Source organism: Rhineura floridana, chromosome 14 (genome assembly GCF_030035675.1).
Source record: "Rhineura floridana isolate rRhiFlo1 chromosome 14, rRhiFlo1.hap2, whole genome shotgun sequence".
NCBI classification, from domain to species: domain Eukaryota; kingdom Metazoa; phylum Chordata; class Lepidosauria; order Squamata; family Rhineuridae; genus Rhineura; species Rhineura floridana.
In genome coordinates this window covers 22,507,362-22,520,314 of record NC_084493.1, presented here as the reverse complement: position 1 = coordinate 22,520,314, position 12,953 = coordinate 22,507,362, and the positions used below count along the sequence as shown (strand labels likewise).

The window sequence follows — 12,953 nt, the reverse complement described above, 5'->3', positions numbered from 1 at the left end:
TCCCTAGGCCATTGCCGTCCTGCTCTAACAGAAAGTTTTCCCTGATGTTCAGTTGAAAACTGTTTTCCTGTAATTTGAGCCTATTATTCCATGTCCTGCACTCTGGGACGATCGAGAAAAGATCCTGGCCCTCCTCTGTGTGACAACCTTTCAAGTACTTGAAGAGTGCTGTCATATCTCTCCTCAATCTTCTCTTCTCAAGGCTAAACATGCCCAGTTCTTTCAGTCTCTCCTCACAGGGCTTTGTTTCCAGTCCCCTGATCATCCTTGTTGCCCTCCTCTGAACCGGTTCCAATTTGTCTGCATCCTTAAAGTGCGGAGACCAGAACTGGATGCAGTATTGAAGATGAGGCTTAACCAGTGCCAAATAAAGGGGAACTAATAGTTCACACAATTTGGAAACTATACTTCTGTTAATGCAGCCTAAAATAGCATTTGCCTTGTTTGCAGCCACATCACACTGTTGGCTCATATTCAGCTTGTGATTAACAACAATTTCAATATCCTTCTCACATGTAGTATTGCTGAGCCAAGTATCTCCCATCTATAACTGTACATTTGGTTTTTTTCCCCTTAGGTATGATTTTGGTTTAAATGTAAAATGCAGATGAAATCACAGAGAGATGCTGGCAGACTTTTTTACTTTGCTTCCCCCCTCCTCCAGATTCAAGTAAATTGAAAATATAGGCTTGTGTTGTTGCTTTTCCTTTTCTCTGTTAGATATGTCAATGTTATTTTGGGAAATGGGACAGGTGGGAGAGGTCTGATGTTACTTACACATTTTACGTTCTGTGCCAGTAGTGTTTTGCTCTTGAACTATAGCCGTGAACTTGCCAAATAAGAAATAATCTGCAATACAAATGAATTGACAATTCAGAAGAGCATCCACAGACTCTTCATGCTCTATTGGTGGGGGTGGGGGTAGTGATAATTCCTGGGAGCCCTTTCAGCAGTCCAGTTATTGACACCGACGACGAGCATCAAGAGGTAAAACACCAGGATGCTGAAAGAGTCTTTATTATGTACAAAAGTACTATATTAAAAATAGGTAGGAATTCTAGTTGAATTTCATAAATAGTTTTGTTATAACAACTTTGTTATAACAAAGTTGGATGAAGAATTTATATGTCCCCTGATGAAGGCTTGGTTGTACAAGCTGAAACGCGTTGGGCTTTGAATTTCTATCATATATTTCCAAGCATCTTTTGGATATTAATTTTTCACAAGGTTTCTGTTGTATTTTCAACTAGAATTCCTACCTATTTTTAATATAGTACTTTTGTACATAATAAAGACTCTTTCAGCATCCTGGTTTTTTACCTCTTGATGCTCGCTTTTATGGATGCTACACACTCTACTTTTTGCAGTTATTGACACCACCAACCCAGGGCAGTTCTGGACTTTGTTATTTGGGAAAGGGCCCTTCAACCAAATGGAACAATATGTAGTTCTTGACCAGAGCAGACGCCTGAGCATCATCTGAGTAGACGTGTCCTACCCTTGTTGCATGAAAAGGCTGGAGATCAAGGTATTAAGCCTGGCTCCTCCATAGTAGGCCTCAATCTGGGGATCACAGGCCAAGGCTCACATCCACCCACTCTCCCCTTGTGTTTGTCTTCCTTGTTCCAAGGAATTTTTGCAGATGGGCATGGCACAATGGGTTTTTCAGCCCCATCATGATTGATTGATTGATTTGATTTGGTTTGATTTATATCCCACTCTTTCTCCCAGTAGGAGCCCAGGGCGCTTCATCCCTGTCCTTTGGCCATGTTGGTTGGGGATGATGGGAGTTGTAGTCCAACAGCGTCTGGAGGGCACCACATTGACTACCCATGGCTTTAGCAGGATGTCTGTTTGCTTCAAAGCTTACTGTGTGACTTGAGTGGCTCTGTAGAAACAGAGAGTGGAGATTTTAGTTAACTGAGGCTGTTGGGGGCAAAGGACAATAAATGCACAGGGACACAGAGAATTCTTGAATGCAGGAGACTACTTGCCTGGAGCAGCATGATAGCTGATAAGAGGGTTGGTGCACTCAGAAGCTTCACTCCTGGCTCTCCAATCTCTTCATTTTCTTGCACTCCCAAGCAAACACTGCCCGGGCCTGTCAGTTCCTTGCAGAACTTAATTTTTGTGGGGGTGATTATTTTCAGGGTTTTTTGTTTGTTTGTTTTTTGCAGCTTAACCAGGCTCTGGAGTGATGGGATTGAGATCTCTGCAGGGACATGGGTTGGTGGAGGGAACACCAGCTTTAGAAGCAGATCCTCCAAGGACTTCCCTTATATTTGCCTTTCTTCAAAGGGCATGGAAAATATGCTGTAGCTCAGTGGCAGAGCATCTTCCTTGTATGCAGAAGGTCTCAGGTTCAGTCCCCGACATTTCCAGGGAGAAATCTCTGTCCAAAACCCTTGTGTAGACAACACTGAACTAGATGGACCAGTTGTCTGACTCTGTGTAAGGCAGCTTCCTATGTTCTTCATAAACTCTATTACCTTACCTCTGAGGCTAACACTCAGATCAGAACACACACACATATATGCATATATAAAAACTCAAAATGCATTCAAAATATGTATTTGAGAGAGCACATGTTTAGAAATGCACATTTCAATACATATTTAAATGTAAAATATCATAGAGGTTTTGTTTGTTTTTTAAATCCAATTAATGCAGAAATGAGTTGCAATGAACCTGTGAATAACTCATGAGAAGATGACATGGGGTGGGGATACAGTGGCTTGTCCATTCATAGCAGAGCCCTGAGGACAGAGGACGGACACTCTTCTCCCTCGTTTTCCTGATCACGCAGATCACGCTGATCCTTCCCTATCCTGCAGATCTGTTTTACTGAGTTTTGTTCCATTGCGAGGAGTCCATTTTAGTTGGCTTCAGCTTTTAACTTTCTGGCGTGTGGTTCAAACAGCTTGATCCTGGGGTGGCGAAGGGTGGCTCACCTGTGGCCCTGCGGATGGTGTTGGCCTCCCGCATGGCCAATTGTCAGGGATTATGGAAGCTGCAGTCTAGCAGCATCTGGTGGACACCAGATAAGCCACCCCTGGCTGAGGAGTAGACGTTCACCATCCGGATGGAAGAGTGTAACCAGAGCATATTCTGTTCTTCACCTGTTTGGTTTTGTCACACCAGATTGACAACTGACAACACTTGGTGTTGGTACAGAGATTGGTACAGGCATTGTATGGCATGGTGAATTGACTCTCTCATCATCTGAAAAGGTCTCAGTCGGGTTTAGGAGAGCAATTGTAATGAAAATGGAGGGCTAATTATTAATGGCATATAGTAATCGCAAATGTAGTCATAATAGAGATGGCCATGTAGTGATTAAAAAAAAACTGGGGGGAAACAACACTCCTAGAGTCCTGGCTCCCTGCTATGGCAAGAAGCAAAAAGCAGGGATGATCCAGCACCATGGAAAGCTGCCTTATACCGAGGCAGACCATTAGTCCATCTAGCTAAGTATTGTCTGTACCCGCCTTCCCTAACATGGTGCCCTCCATCAGTGGAAGCTGATCCGTTAGGGCAAATGGGGCACTGCCCCACCAACCTCGGCCTTGATTCCTCCAAGCCCACCTGCCTTCTGGGTTACAACCAGTCCAGTGGGTGGCTCTGGCTGTCTTCTTCCTCCTCCTCCTTAGACTCAGTGTTGTCGTCCTTGTCAAACTCTGCAGGAGAACAAAGCTGGAATGAGTTGGCCCTCCTTGTGATTGGCTCTAGCTCTCCCTACTGCTGGGCTCCCTGCTTTCCCCCCCACCAGTCCCACTGGACACCAGCCACCACTGCCCTCCATATATTATTAGGCTATAGCTCTCATCCTCTCTGACTATTGACCGTGCTGCCTGGGGCTAATGGGAGTTGGTATCCAAAAGATCTGGAGGGCCTCAGGTTGGAGGAGGCTGGTCTAAAAACTGAAGGGCAGCAACGCTCCAGGGTTTCAGACAGGGATCTTTCCCAAAGCTACTTGGAGATGTCTGGGACTTTCTGCATGTCAAGCTATGGCCCTTTCTCTTGTTCCTCTGAGCACCAGCACCCAGGCGAGCACATCACGGGCAAGCAGTTGCCCCAGGATACAGTATTAAGTCTCCTTCTCATCTCCTAATATGAAGGGCAGATTCCCTTGGGAACTGTTGCACTGGCGCCGAGCCAACGCACACCCGCCACCTCTCCTTTATGAAAGCAGGAGTTCAGATGTGTCATAATGCTGCAGGAACAATCTGTTCATTAAAATAGGGATCTATTTTTGAAGTGCCAGCAGCGCTCCGCCTCTCCAGTGTGGACGATGCACACAAAGCAGGCGAGGGGGCAGCACACAGAGCCATTGGCAACCCTTGCACACAGGTAGGGTGCAGCAGTTGGAGTGTTGCACTTCAACCAGGAAGACCTCTGTTTATTAGTTATTGATTTATTAATAAATGTTTTTTGATGCCACCGTATCATAAAACATCAGGGCGGTGTACATTAAAACATAAAATACCGTCCAAAACAGTACAGATAATCATCAGTGTGACTGGCTAATCAAAAAATTAAAACAGTGGCATAGGCCCGTCTGCAAAAATAAAAACGTCTTCAAGCGATGCCTGCCCAATCTCTGCTGGAAGAGTGTTCCATGCATGGGACTGGTGACACTAAGTGCTCCACTTCTGGTCGAGGCAGGGATATAAGGGCTTAGCTGGTCCTTAGGGTATCCTGAGCCCACGTTTTCAGGGCTTTGCGCATCGACACAAGGGCCATCGACCTGGCCCAGTAGCACATTGGCAGCTAGTGCAGATGTTTTAGCAGAGGCATGAAATGCTGTTGGCCATCTGCCCCTATCAGTGGCCTAGTACCAGCTGGAGCTTCTAGACCAGTCCCAAGGGCAGCCCTACATAGGGTTTAAATCTCCACTCACACGCAAACCTTACTGACGATGCTTCCAGACTTGTCGCTACTTTGGGGTGGGATGCAATCACGTTTCAGCAAATTCAGATGCAAATTGTGCAGTTATAGTTAATTGGGAGGGACTGGACTTTTTGTGATAAGGAAAGTGACAGGAAAGAAAAGTGTGAGATAATGCTTGCTTTGATGCAATGACGGGCTTATCCACTTGGCGATTTACTGTGGATCTGGTGCTACTTGCATCCTCTTTTAATTTGCATGGTTCACATGACATTGCAGGCAAGCAGAAGCTATCACGCAGTTTCCCCCTTTAAATCCATATTAACCCAATCCTGATAAGGGAAAAAGTCTCCACTTCGTATCTCTAGGGCTTGCAGATGTTTTGCTCACATGCTCTTAGGTGAATGTGTTAATTGTTCCCCTCTCCACGCCCACTCTCTCCTCCCTTCATTCATTTCATATCCTCTGGGCTGAAGAGCAACTTCCGCCGCTCTCTCCCGTTTTCAAAGTAATGCTCGGACAAGAAAGAGGGGGTGGAGAGAGAATGTCTGGGGGGAAAAAAAGTCTAAATCAGTCACAGCGGGGGCCACTTTAAAAAACAACCACCACCTCTGTACCTGCCTCCAAGTTATTATTTTGATCAAGTGAGGTTATTATTTGCAAGCAATGGGCTCTGTTTCCAGAGTATCTAATCCCCCTTTCTCCCCCAGCCTTTCCCCCTGGATGTTTCATTGCAAAGAGGGGGGGTGTCTGGTCAGTTTCATTGTTTCTTGTCAATTGCATGCTGAGGTGCTCTCCGGCTTCAGCCTTGAAGCCGGAACAACTGCATCCTACTTGTGTGAATGGAAAATAGCAGATTGGAAGCTAGCATTGAGTAAGAAGTGTGGACCTTGAAAATTTATTATGCTGGTAAAAGCAGTGTCTTTAGTACTAAGTTAGGCTCCTGTGTGGATAAGCCCGACATCTAACTTTCCTGCGAATTGGGGTGAATGCTCATTAAATAGCCAACATTGTCTAATATCCCTGCAAACAAGTCAGGATAAATGCTCAATAAGCAAGTCATGTGAAAGCACCTAGAGTGACCTCAGAACAGCCTTTTTTCAATATAGCCTCCCTCACAGGGTTTTTGTGAGGATAAAAAGGGAAAGTGATGTATGCTGCCTTGAGCTCAATGGAAGACAAGCAGGACAAAAATGTTATGAAAATAAACAGCTGCACAAATAAAATCCAATGAGGCTGGGTCACACAAGGATACAGCTCACCCATTTAAAGGAGGTGCCAGTTGCATGTAGTCAGCACTGAAGAAGAGATTGCCTCTGAACATGTTTAAAGTTCATTTTTTTCTACTATCTGATTACTTGTCATCATTTACATCTGGGATGGGCAATCTCAGGCCCAGGGGCCAAATGTGGCCCTTCAAGCCTCTATATCTGACCCTCAGGACTCTCCCCTGTCCCCACCTCCTCCCCAGCCACATTCTCTTCTGATTCTGCTTTACACCTCCCTTGTGTGTCTTTGCCTGGATGGAATGTGTCCCTGAATTCAGATAATGCCTTGTGGTTGCCTGGATGGAAGTTACAGAGGGTTGTATACAGTATGTGTGTATAGAAACTGTCCTACTGTGAAAATGTAAAAATCTGCATCCCTTTCTCTATCTGCTTTTGGCTGTGGCCCTGCCCACCACGGCCATGTGGCCCCTGGAAGGTTGTTTCAGATGAAAAAGGTTCCCCACCCCTGACCCACAGGTCTGGGCTTAGGGGATGCAGGTACTGAGGCCAGAGAGCATGATTGGATACATTAAGCCTTGGCACCTCTCATTTGAAGCACATTCGCCCTGGATTTTGCCTCCTCTGGGGTGGAAGGAAGAGCTCTTCTCTGCCCAAAGGCAGCAAGGTGATGCCTACGTTGTAAAGACTCTACATGTTTGGCTACAGGCGCCACTTGAATCTTAACTGTCCTTCTGCACTATGGAATGGTCTGGTCTACAGATGGCTCCACTCCAGCCCTTTTCTCTTTAATAGGACACTTGGAGATGGGAACTACTAAGGGCCCCAGGAGTGGAAAACAAATTCTCCCCTGACATCCCAGCAGCAATGATGAGCAAATCTGGATTTCACACACACACACACACACACTTTGTTAGTGAAGTTAGCTTAGACAGGTTGGCGCCAAAGGACAGCTGTCTCTTTGTGAAGCTCTGAAGATGTGTGTGCACATCCCTTTTGTTGGATTGTCCATTCAACGGGTTGGAACAATGGTACCTGTTGGAACAGACTGTTCACAGGGTAACTCAACACCAGCACTTTATCTGTTGGCCGATCTGCCTGAATGGCACTCGCCACCTCCAAGGGACCAAACCTCACTTGACCTGATTGAGGTTGCAAGATAATGTGATGGCCCAGCCATGGCTGGGGAGGCATCTCAGTAATTTTCCACAAATGCTACTGAGAGTGAGGAGGTCTCAGAAAGACAGAGCAGCACTTCTTAGCATTCTGTCCTTCTCTGTGTAGATCTGTCAAGCAAATACTTACATCAGGTGTGAGGAACCTTTGACCTTCCAAGTGTTGCTGAACTACAACTCCATCAGCCCCAGCCAGCATGGCCAATGGCCAGGGATGATGGGAGTTGTAGTTCAGCAAAGGTTCCCCACACCTGGCTTACATGGTGGAGGCACATTTCCCCTCATGCTGAGAGCTGTAATAAGGAGAAAAGATCCCCAAGCCTTGAGATGAAATTAGCAGGTCATGGAGGTTAATTTTCCCATAGGCCAAGGGTAGCCAACATAGTGCCCTCCAGATGTGTTTGAACTAGACCTCCCATCAACCCTAACCAGCATGGCCAATGGTCAGGGATGATGGTTGGGCATCTGTCTAGATTTTGGAAGTGTAATACTGAAAATGCCTGATTGAGGCATATGATGTGAGCATGTCCAGTGATATATTCTTTTTGGTCTGAAGTTGTTGTGCATATTAGTTTTGTACTGGCAAAATCTTTGATATTTGCAGATGTTCATATAATTTTAAATTTTATTCCCGTGATATTGGGATTAATGGCGGGACAACAAAAATGGATTTATGGTCGTTAAGAGATTTATACTTCAAGTCTAAAAGGCTGAACACCCATCATCCGTTATGCAACAATCTGAGGACCTCACTGCTTTTGGCTACATTGGAACATATTTTCTGTAAATGCCAATATTGTGTGGATACTTATTTGGACCTCTGCAGGGTTTATATCAATTTATTTGTTCAATTTTAGATGGAAGTATTGGAGATTAGTGTTTTCACAGTGTGAGTGCACAGCGTTTTTTATGGTTGTGGTTTTTTAAAAAAAATTATTTTTCTTCTTTGTTATTTATTTATTTTATTTGTTTCATTTATAGACCGCCCATAGCGAGTGGCTCTCTGGGCGGTGTACAAAAAGGTTAAAATACAAAATATCAACAATAAAATCAGACAACAAACAATAAACACAAGCAGCAACTAAAGAAAAAATAAAAAATAAAAAAATTAAATTATAACATAAACGCTTAAAATGCCTGGGAGCATAGCCAGGTCTTAACCTGGCGCCGAAAAGATAGAAGCGTAGGCGCCAGGCGTACTTCTTCGGGGAGGCTGTTCCACAGTTCGGGGGCCACTACAGAAAAGGCCCTAGATCGAGTAACTGTCCTCCGGGCTTCTCGATGGGTTGGTACCCGGAGGAGGGCCTTAGATGCTGAGCGAAATGACCGGGTATTTATTTATTTATTTAAAAAAGGAATGTTTGTTGGGGATTGAGTCCAGCAACATTTAGAGGGTACCACATTGGCTACTCCGGTCAATGTCTTTAGGTCAAGAAGATGAAAGGAACATAGGAATCTGTCTTTGATGAGGTCAGGTTATTTCTCCATCTAGTCCAGTATTGTTTCTTTGCGTAACAGCACTTCAGCATCTTAACCAGTGTTTTTCCCTACTGGAAATGCCAGGGGTTGAACTTAGGACTTGAACACAGCATGTGTTCAACCACTGAGCGATGGTCTCTTCCCTGATGATAGTGACCTGCCACATCCACTCCATAGTTGCATGCACACAGCAGCAGTCACTGCTGCCAAGTAAAGTAGAAGCCTAACGCACATACTTAATGCTTTCATCATAGAGGTGCAGTAACATAGAAGGTTCAGATGGGCCAATTTCTCAGTGCTGTACAGCGGAAATCTATGGAACACAACTGAAGCATTTTACCACCTCTTTGGCAGGGATTTGTGGAAGGTCCAATTCCACTAGGGACCAATACCAGCTGTGAGCCTCTTCTTGAATGCTCTCCCACTGATCATATTTCAATCCTTGATCACCTGTGGCAGGGATGGGCAGCCTGGTGCCCTTCAGATATTGCTGCCCCCCCACAACTCCCATCAGCCCCAGCTAGCATGGCCAATAGGCAGGGATGATGGGAATAGTATTTCAGCAACATCTGGAGGGCCACGGGTCCCACATCCCAGACCTCTTTGGGCATAAGTGTCACAGAGTGATCATTTTTCCATCCCCAATGCTGAAAGGCTCCTGTGATTGTTACTCCCCACGCCCACTACTATTCTTGTATCTTCACAAGGTCATTCTACAGAGTTGGTTGGCATCACATCAAGCAAAGTGGAAGAACAAGGACATAAGATATCTCAGAGTAAAACTTCCATACAACTTCAATACTTCAATTAGAGGCAATATTGATTCTTTGCTACTGAGGGTATAAAAAGATGTGCCCAAATGGGGAAAGCATAACCTGTCCTTAGCAGGACAGGATTGCATCTACTCAGTGTGGAAATTCTGCCTAAGTTCCTCACTTGCTCACCTTCCTGTTAGTGAAGAAAATGAAATATACTTGGCTTATACTTCTTTATTTATTTATTAAATTTATTAGTCGCCCATCTGGCTGGCTGTCCAGCCACTCTGGGCGACGTACAAAATAAAAACATACAAATACATTAAAACATTAAAAATCTCAACAATAATAATAAAACCTAACCCACCCCACTTCATCTTTTCTCTAGCCTTAAAATAACCCAAAAAGAGTGGATGGTCATTATTCTTTGCAACAATGTTCACCTGCTCATTTAGTTGCCTTACCTTGCTTTCACTCTCACTTGCCATCACTTCCCTCAGTGACACCACCACACCACTTGACTGGGTGGAATCAGCCATGTGATTCCTGCAGGAAGCACTGGCTTCACTTTCAGTTGTCCTCATTTGTCCTCAGTGATATTGTCATGTAGCCTGCTCTGAATGCAAAATATGATATCATTGTGTTCAGTACGTGATCCCTGATTGGCTAGGATCATCAATGTAACTAATCCAGGAAGAAGCAATAGCCCAGGGCAGGGGGAATAGAACAAAAACAATTGCACCCAAATGAAGCCACCATGGCAAACAGAATTTTTAAAAAGTATTTACACAAAGCGTTTCTGGGGAGAAAATCTTTATTCTAGCAAAATTACTGTTTCTGACCCTCATGTTGAAACTTGAGAATATTTGGCATACTCCTAGGTATTGTCAATTTTTTCTGCTTATTCAAGGAGCGTTTTAAAAGTGGACTGGTAATTGCAATGTGCTGTTAAAAGTAAGAAAAGCCAGCAAGGGATTGTTTTGGGGATCCCTAGTTTCTTGGCTTTTAAGCTCTGGTGTAATGATTATAGCCTTTATATCTTCTGCATACTCACCTCTCTCTCTATAAATATATATTTAATCAGGAATTAATTTGGAATGCATAATGCTAATAATCAGAACTGTGAGGCCAGCATGATCAACATCCATTCCCTATGCCATACTCTCTCAAGTCTCATCGTGGGTGTGTGGGTGTGGGTGTGTGGGGAAGGTGATTAATACATATGAAGTGTAAATCCACATTTTATGGGTCTGAGAGAGACTGCCCCAGTGATATGTGTGTACCAGGGTATGAGGGATAGGGATTTTGCAGATTGTATTTGATCAGAAGGAAAGTTCAGGAAATTTGGAGAATGCTCTTTGGTTAATGAGAATGTGTGCTCATGTTTCATGAGGTTGTTTGAATGAAAGCAATACCATTTAATGGAAGAAAGGCGTCTGCAAGAGGGTTCCAGTTGTTTATAAAAGGAATGTGACAGTGAGTTATAGAAGTAAAATAGACAGTGCAAAATGCTGTACAATGGATTTTGCATTAGACAATGTAAAATAGTGTGCAATAGATGGTTCAAAATTAGTGTGCAATAGCTGTTATAATAATAGTGTGCAATAGATTTTGCAACAGATGCCATAAAATACTGTGCAATAGAGCCCACACATGGTGAGGCTGCATGTCATTGGACTGTTTGTGTGCCTGTGTGTCCGCCTATTTGTCTGTGAGAGTATATTTGTGTGTGCCTATCCTACGTGTAAAAGCCTGCCCTTTTTTTAGTATGTGTGGTGCTCCTCATCCTAAAATACAAGTCCGTGTCCAAAGAGATATTTTTTGGCAGGACCAACTCCAGGTTTGAGAGTGTCCTGGGCAAAGTGTCCTCTGGTCAGTGGGACCTGGTGGGCTTTCATGGCTGTGGTGCCGACACTCCAAGCAGCACTGGTCAACTGGCTCTATCCAATCTTTGCATTTCACGCAATGTCCCAAAGAATGCTAGGCCAGGGGCATTGTGGGAAATTAAAGGGTGGGTAGATCCAGCCACCTGTCACTGCTTGGAGTGCCAGTCCAGGGAAAAACATAAGCAGGCATCAGTAGTGGCCCTACCAGAGGGCTGGGGCCCTAGAAGCTGCCCAAGGATGCCAGCTCCAAATTCCAGTAAAATGCATGTAAGTACTCAACAGCTGGTGAGCATTTTACTAGTAATGGCTTCCATAGACATGTGCTGGCATGTGCAGTGGGGAGCACCAATCATATTATTTTAAAAAAACCCACCAACAGGATTTGTATGGGGTATAGGTATGCACCAATCTATTTTGCAAAGGTTTCCCAGGCTTTGTCCGCCTTGTGTCCTGTAACTCTTGTCTGTCTGTCTCTTTAGAATGACTCCTGGGGAAAGCAGTATTCCTATGCGCTGTTCAAGGCCATGAGCCACATGCTGTGCATCGGCTACGGGCAGCAAGCCCCAGTGGGCATGTCCGACGTATGGCTCACTATGCTGAGCATGATCGTCGGGGCCACCTGCTATGCCATGTTCATCGGCCACGCCACAGCCCTCATCCAGTCTTTGGATTCCTCGCGTCGACAGTATCAGGAGAAGGTAGGTGCTCTGCTTTGTGGACAGTGGGAGGGTGTGTGTGTGTGTTCAACCAGCTTACCCTCCAAATGAAGGAACATTTGAATGACAATAACCACACCTGCCCCCCAGTCACCACCCCATTCATAGCCACATCCACACCATACATTGAAAGCACTCTTATACCACTTCAGCAGTCAAGACTTTCCCCACAGAATCCTGGGAACCGTAGTCTGTTAAGGGTGTTGGGAGACCCCTATTCCCCTCCCAGAGCAACAATTCACAAAGTTCCTTGGGGAAAGGGACTGACTGTTAAAACACTCTGGGAATTGGAGATCTGTGAAGGGAATAGGGGTCTCCTAACAACTCTCAGCACCTTTAACAGACCACAGTTCCCAGGATTCTTTGAGGGAAGCCATGAATTTGAGGAAACCAAATTGGGGGTGGCCGCCATTGTCTCCTCAGACTGCACTGAGACATTTTTGCACCTGGGGAACTCTGGGGAGAAGGCGGCTTCTGCCAGATGTTGACTATCAAGAGGATACTGCTGCTGTTACCACAAATGGTAGGTCCCCATGTATATTATGACCACCACCACTCCATTACCTCCCAAGTTTGCTCTCCCTCAAATTTCATTAGGTCCCAATTTCTAGCCAGAAGTTCTCAGGCAAGACTTTTTGGCTTAGCCTTAGTTAAAGCAGGAAGTAAGCAAGTAGCACGTCCAATGTTAAAGCACAAAAACTCTTCTGGATTGAGACAAGCCCAAAGAGTGTGTGTTTTAACTTTAGCATGTTTTGATATTTATCTTGCTTTTTTAAAGGCCTGAGACAATGGGATTCCTTAACCACTCTTAGGTTGTGTGCCCACTATA

The 12,953-nt window shown here is 44.8% G+C and overlaps 1 protein-coding gene across 1 annotated transcript in view; it reads left to right on the top strand.

Annotated features, from left to right (window-relative positions):
* HCN4 (hyperpolarization activated cyclic nucleotide gated potassium channel 4) overlaps positions 1-12,953 on the top strand; it is a 157,088-nt gene that overhangs the window by 106,417 nt on the left and 37,718 nt on the right. Inside the window, exon 4 of the mRNA XM_061595464.1 lies at positions 11,888-12,106. Coding sequence (XP_061451448.1) covers positions 11,888-12,106 — 219 coding nt within the window. The remainder of the gene's footprint in view (positions 1-11,887; positions 12,107-12,953) is intronic.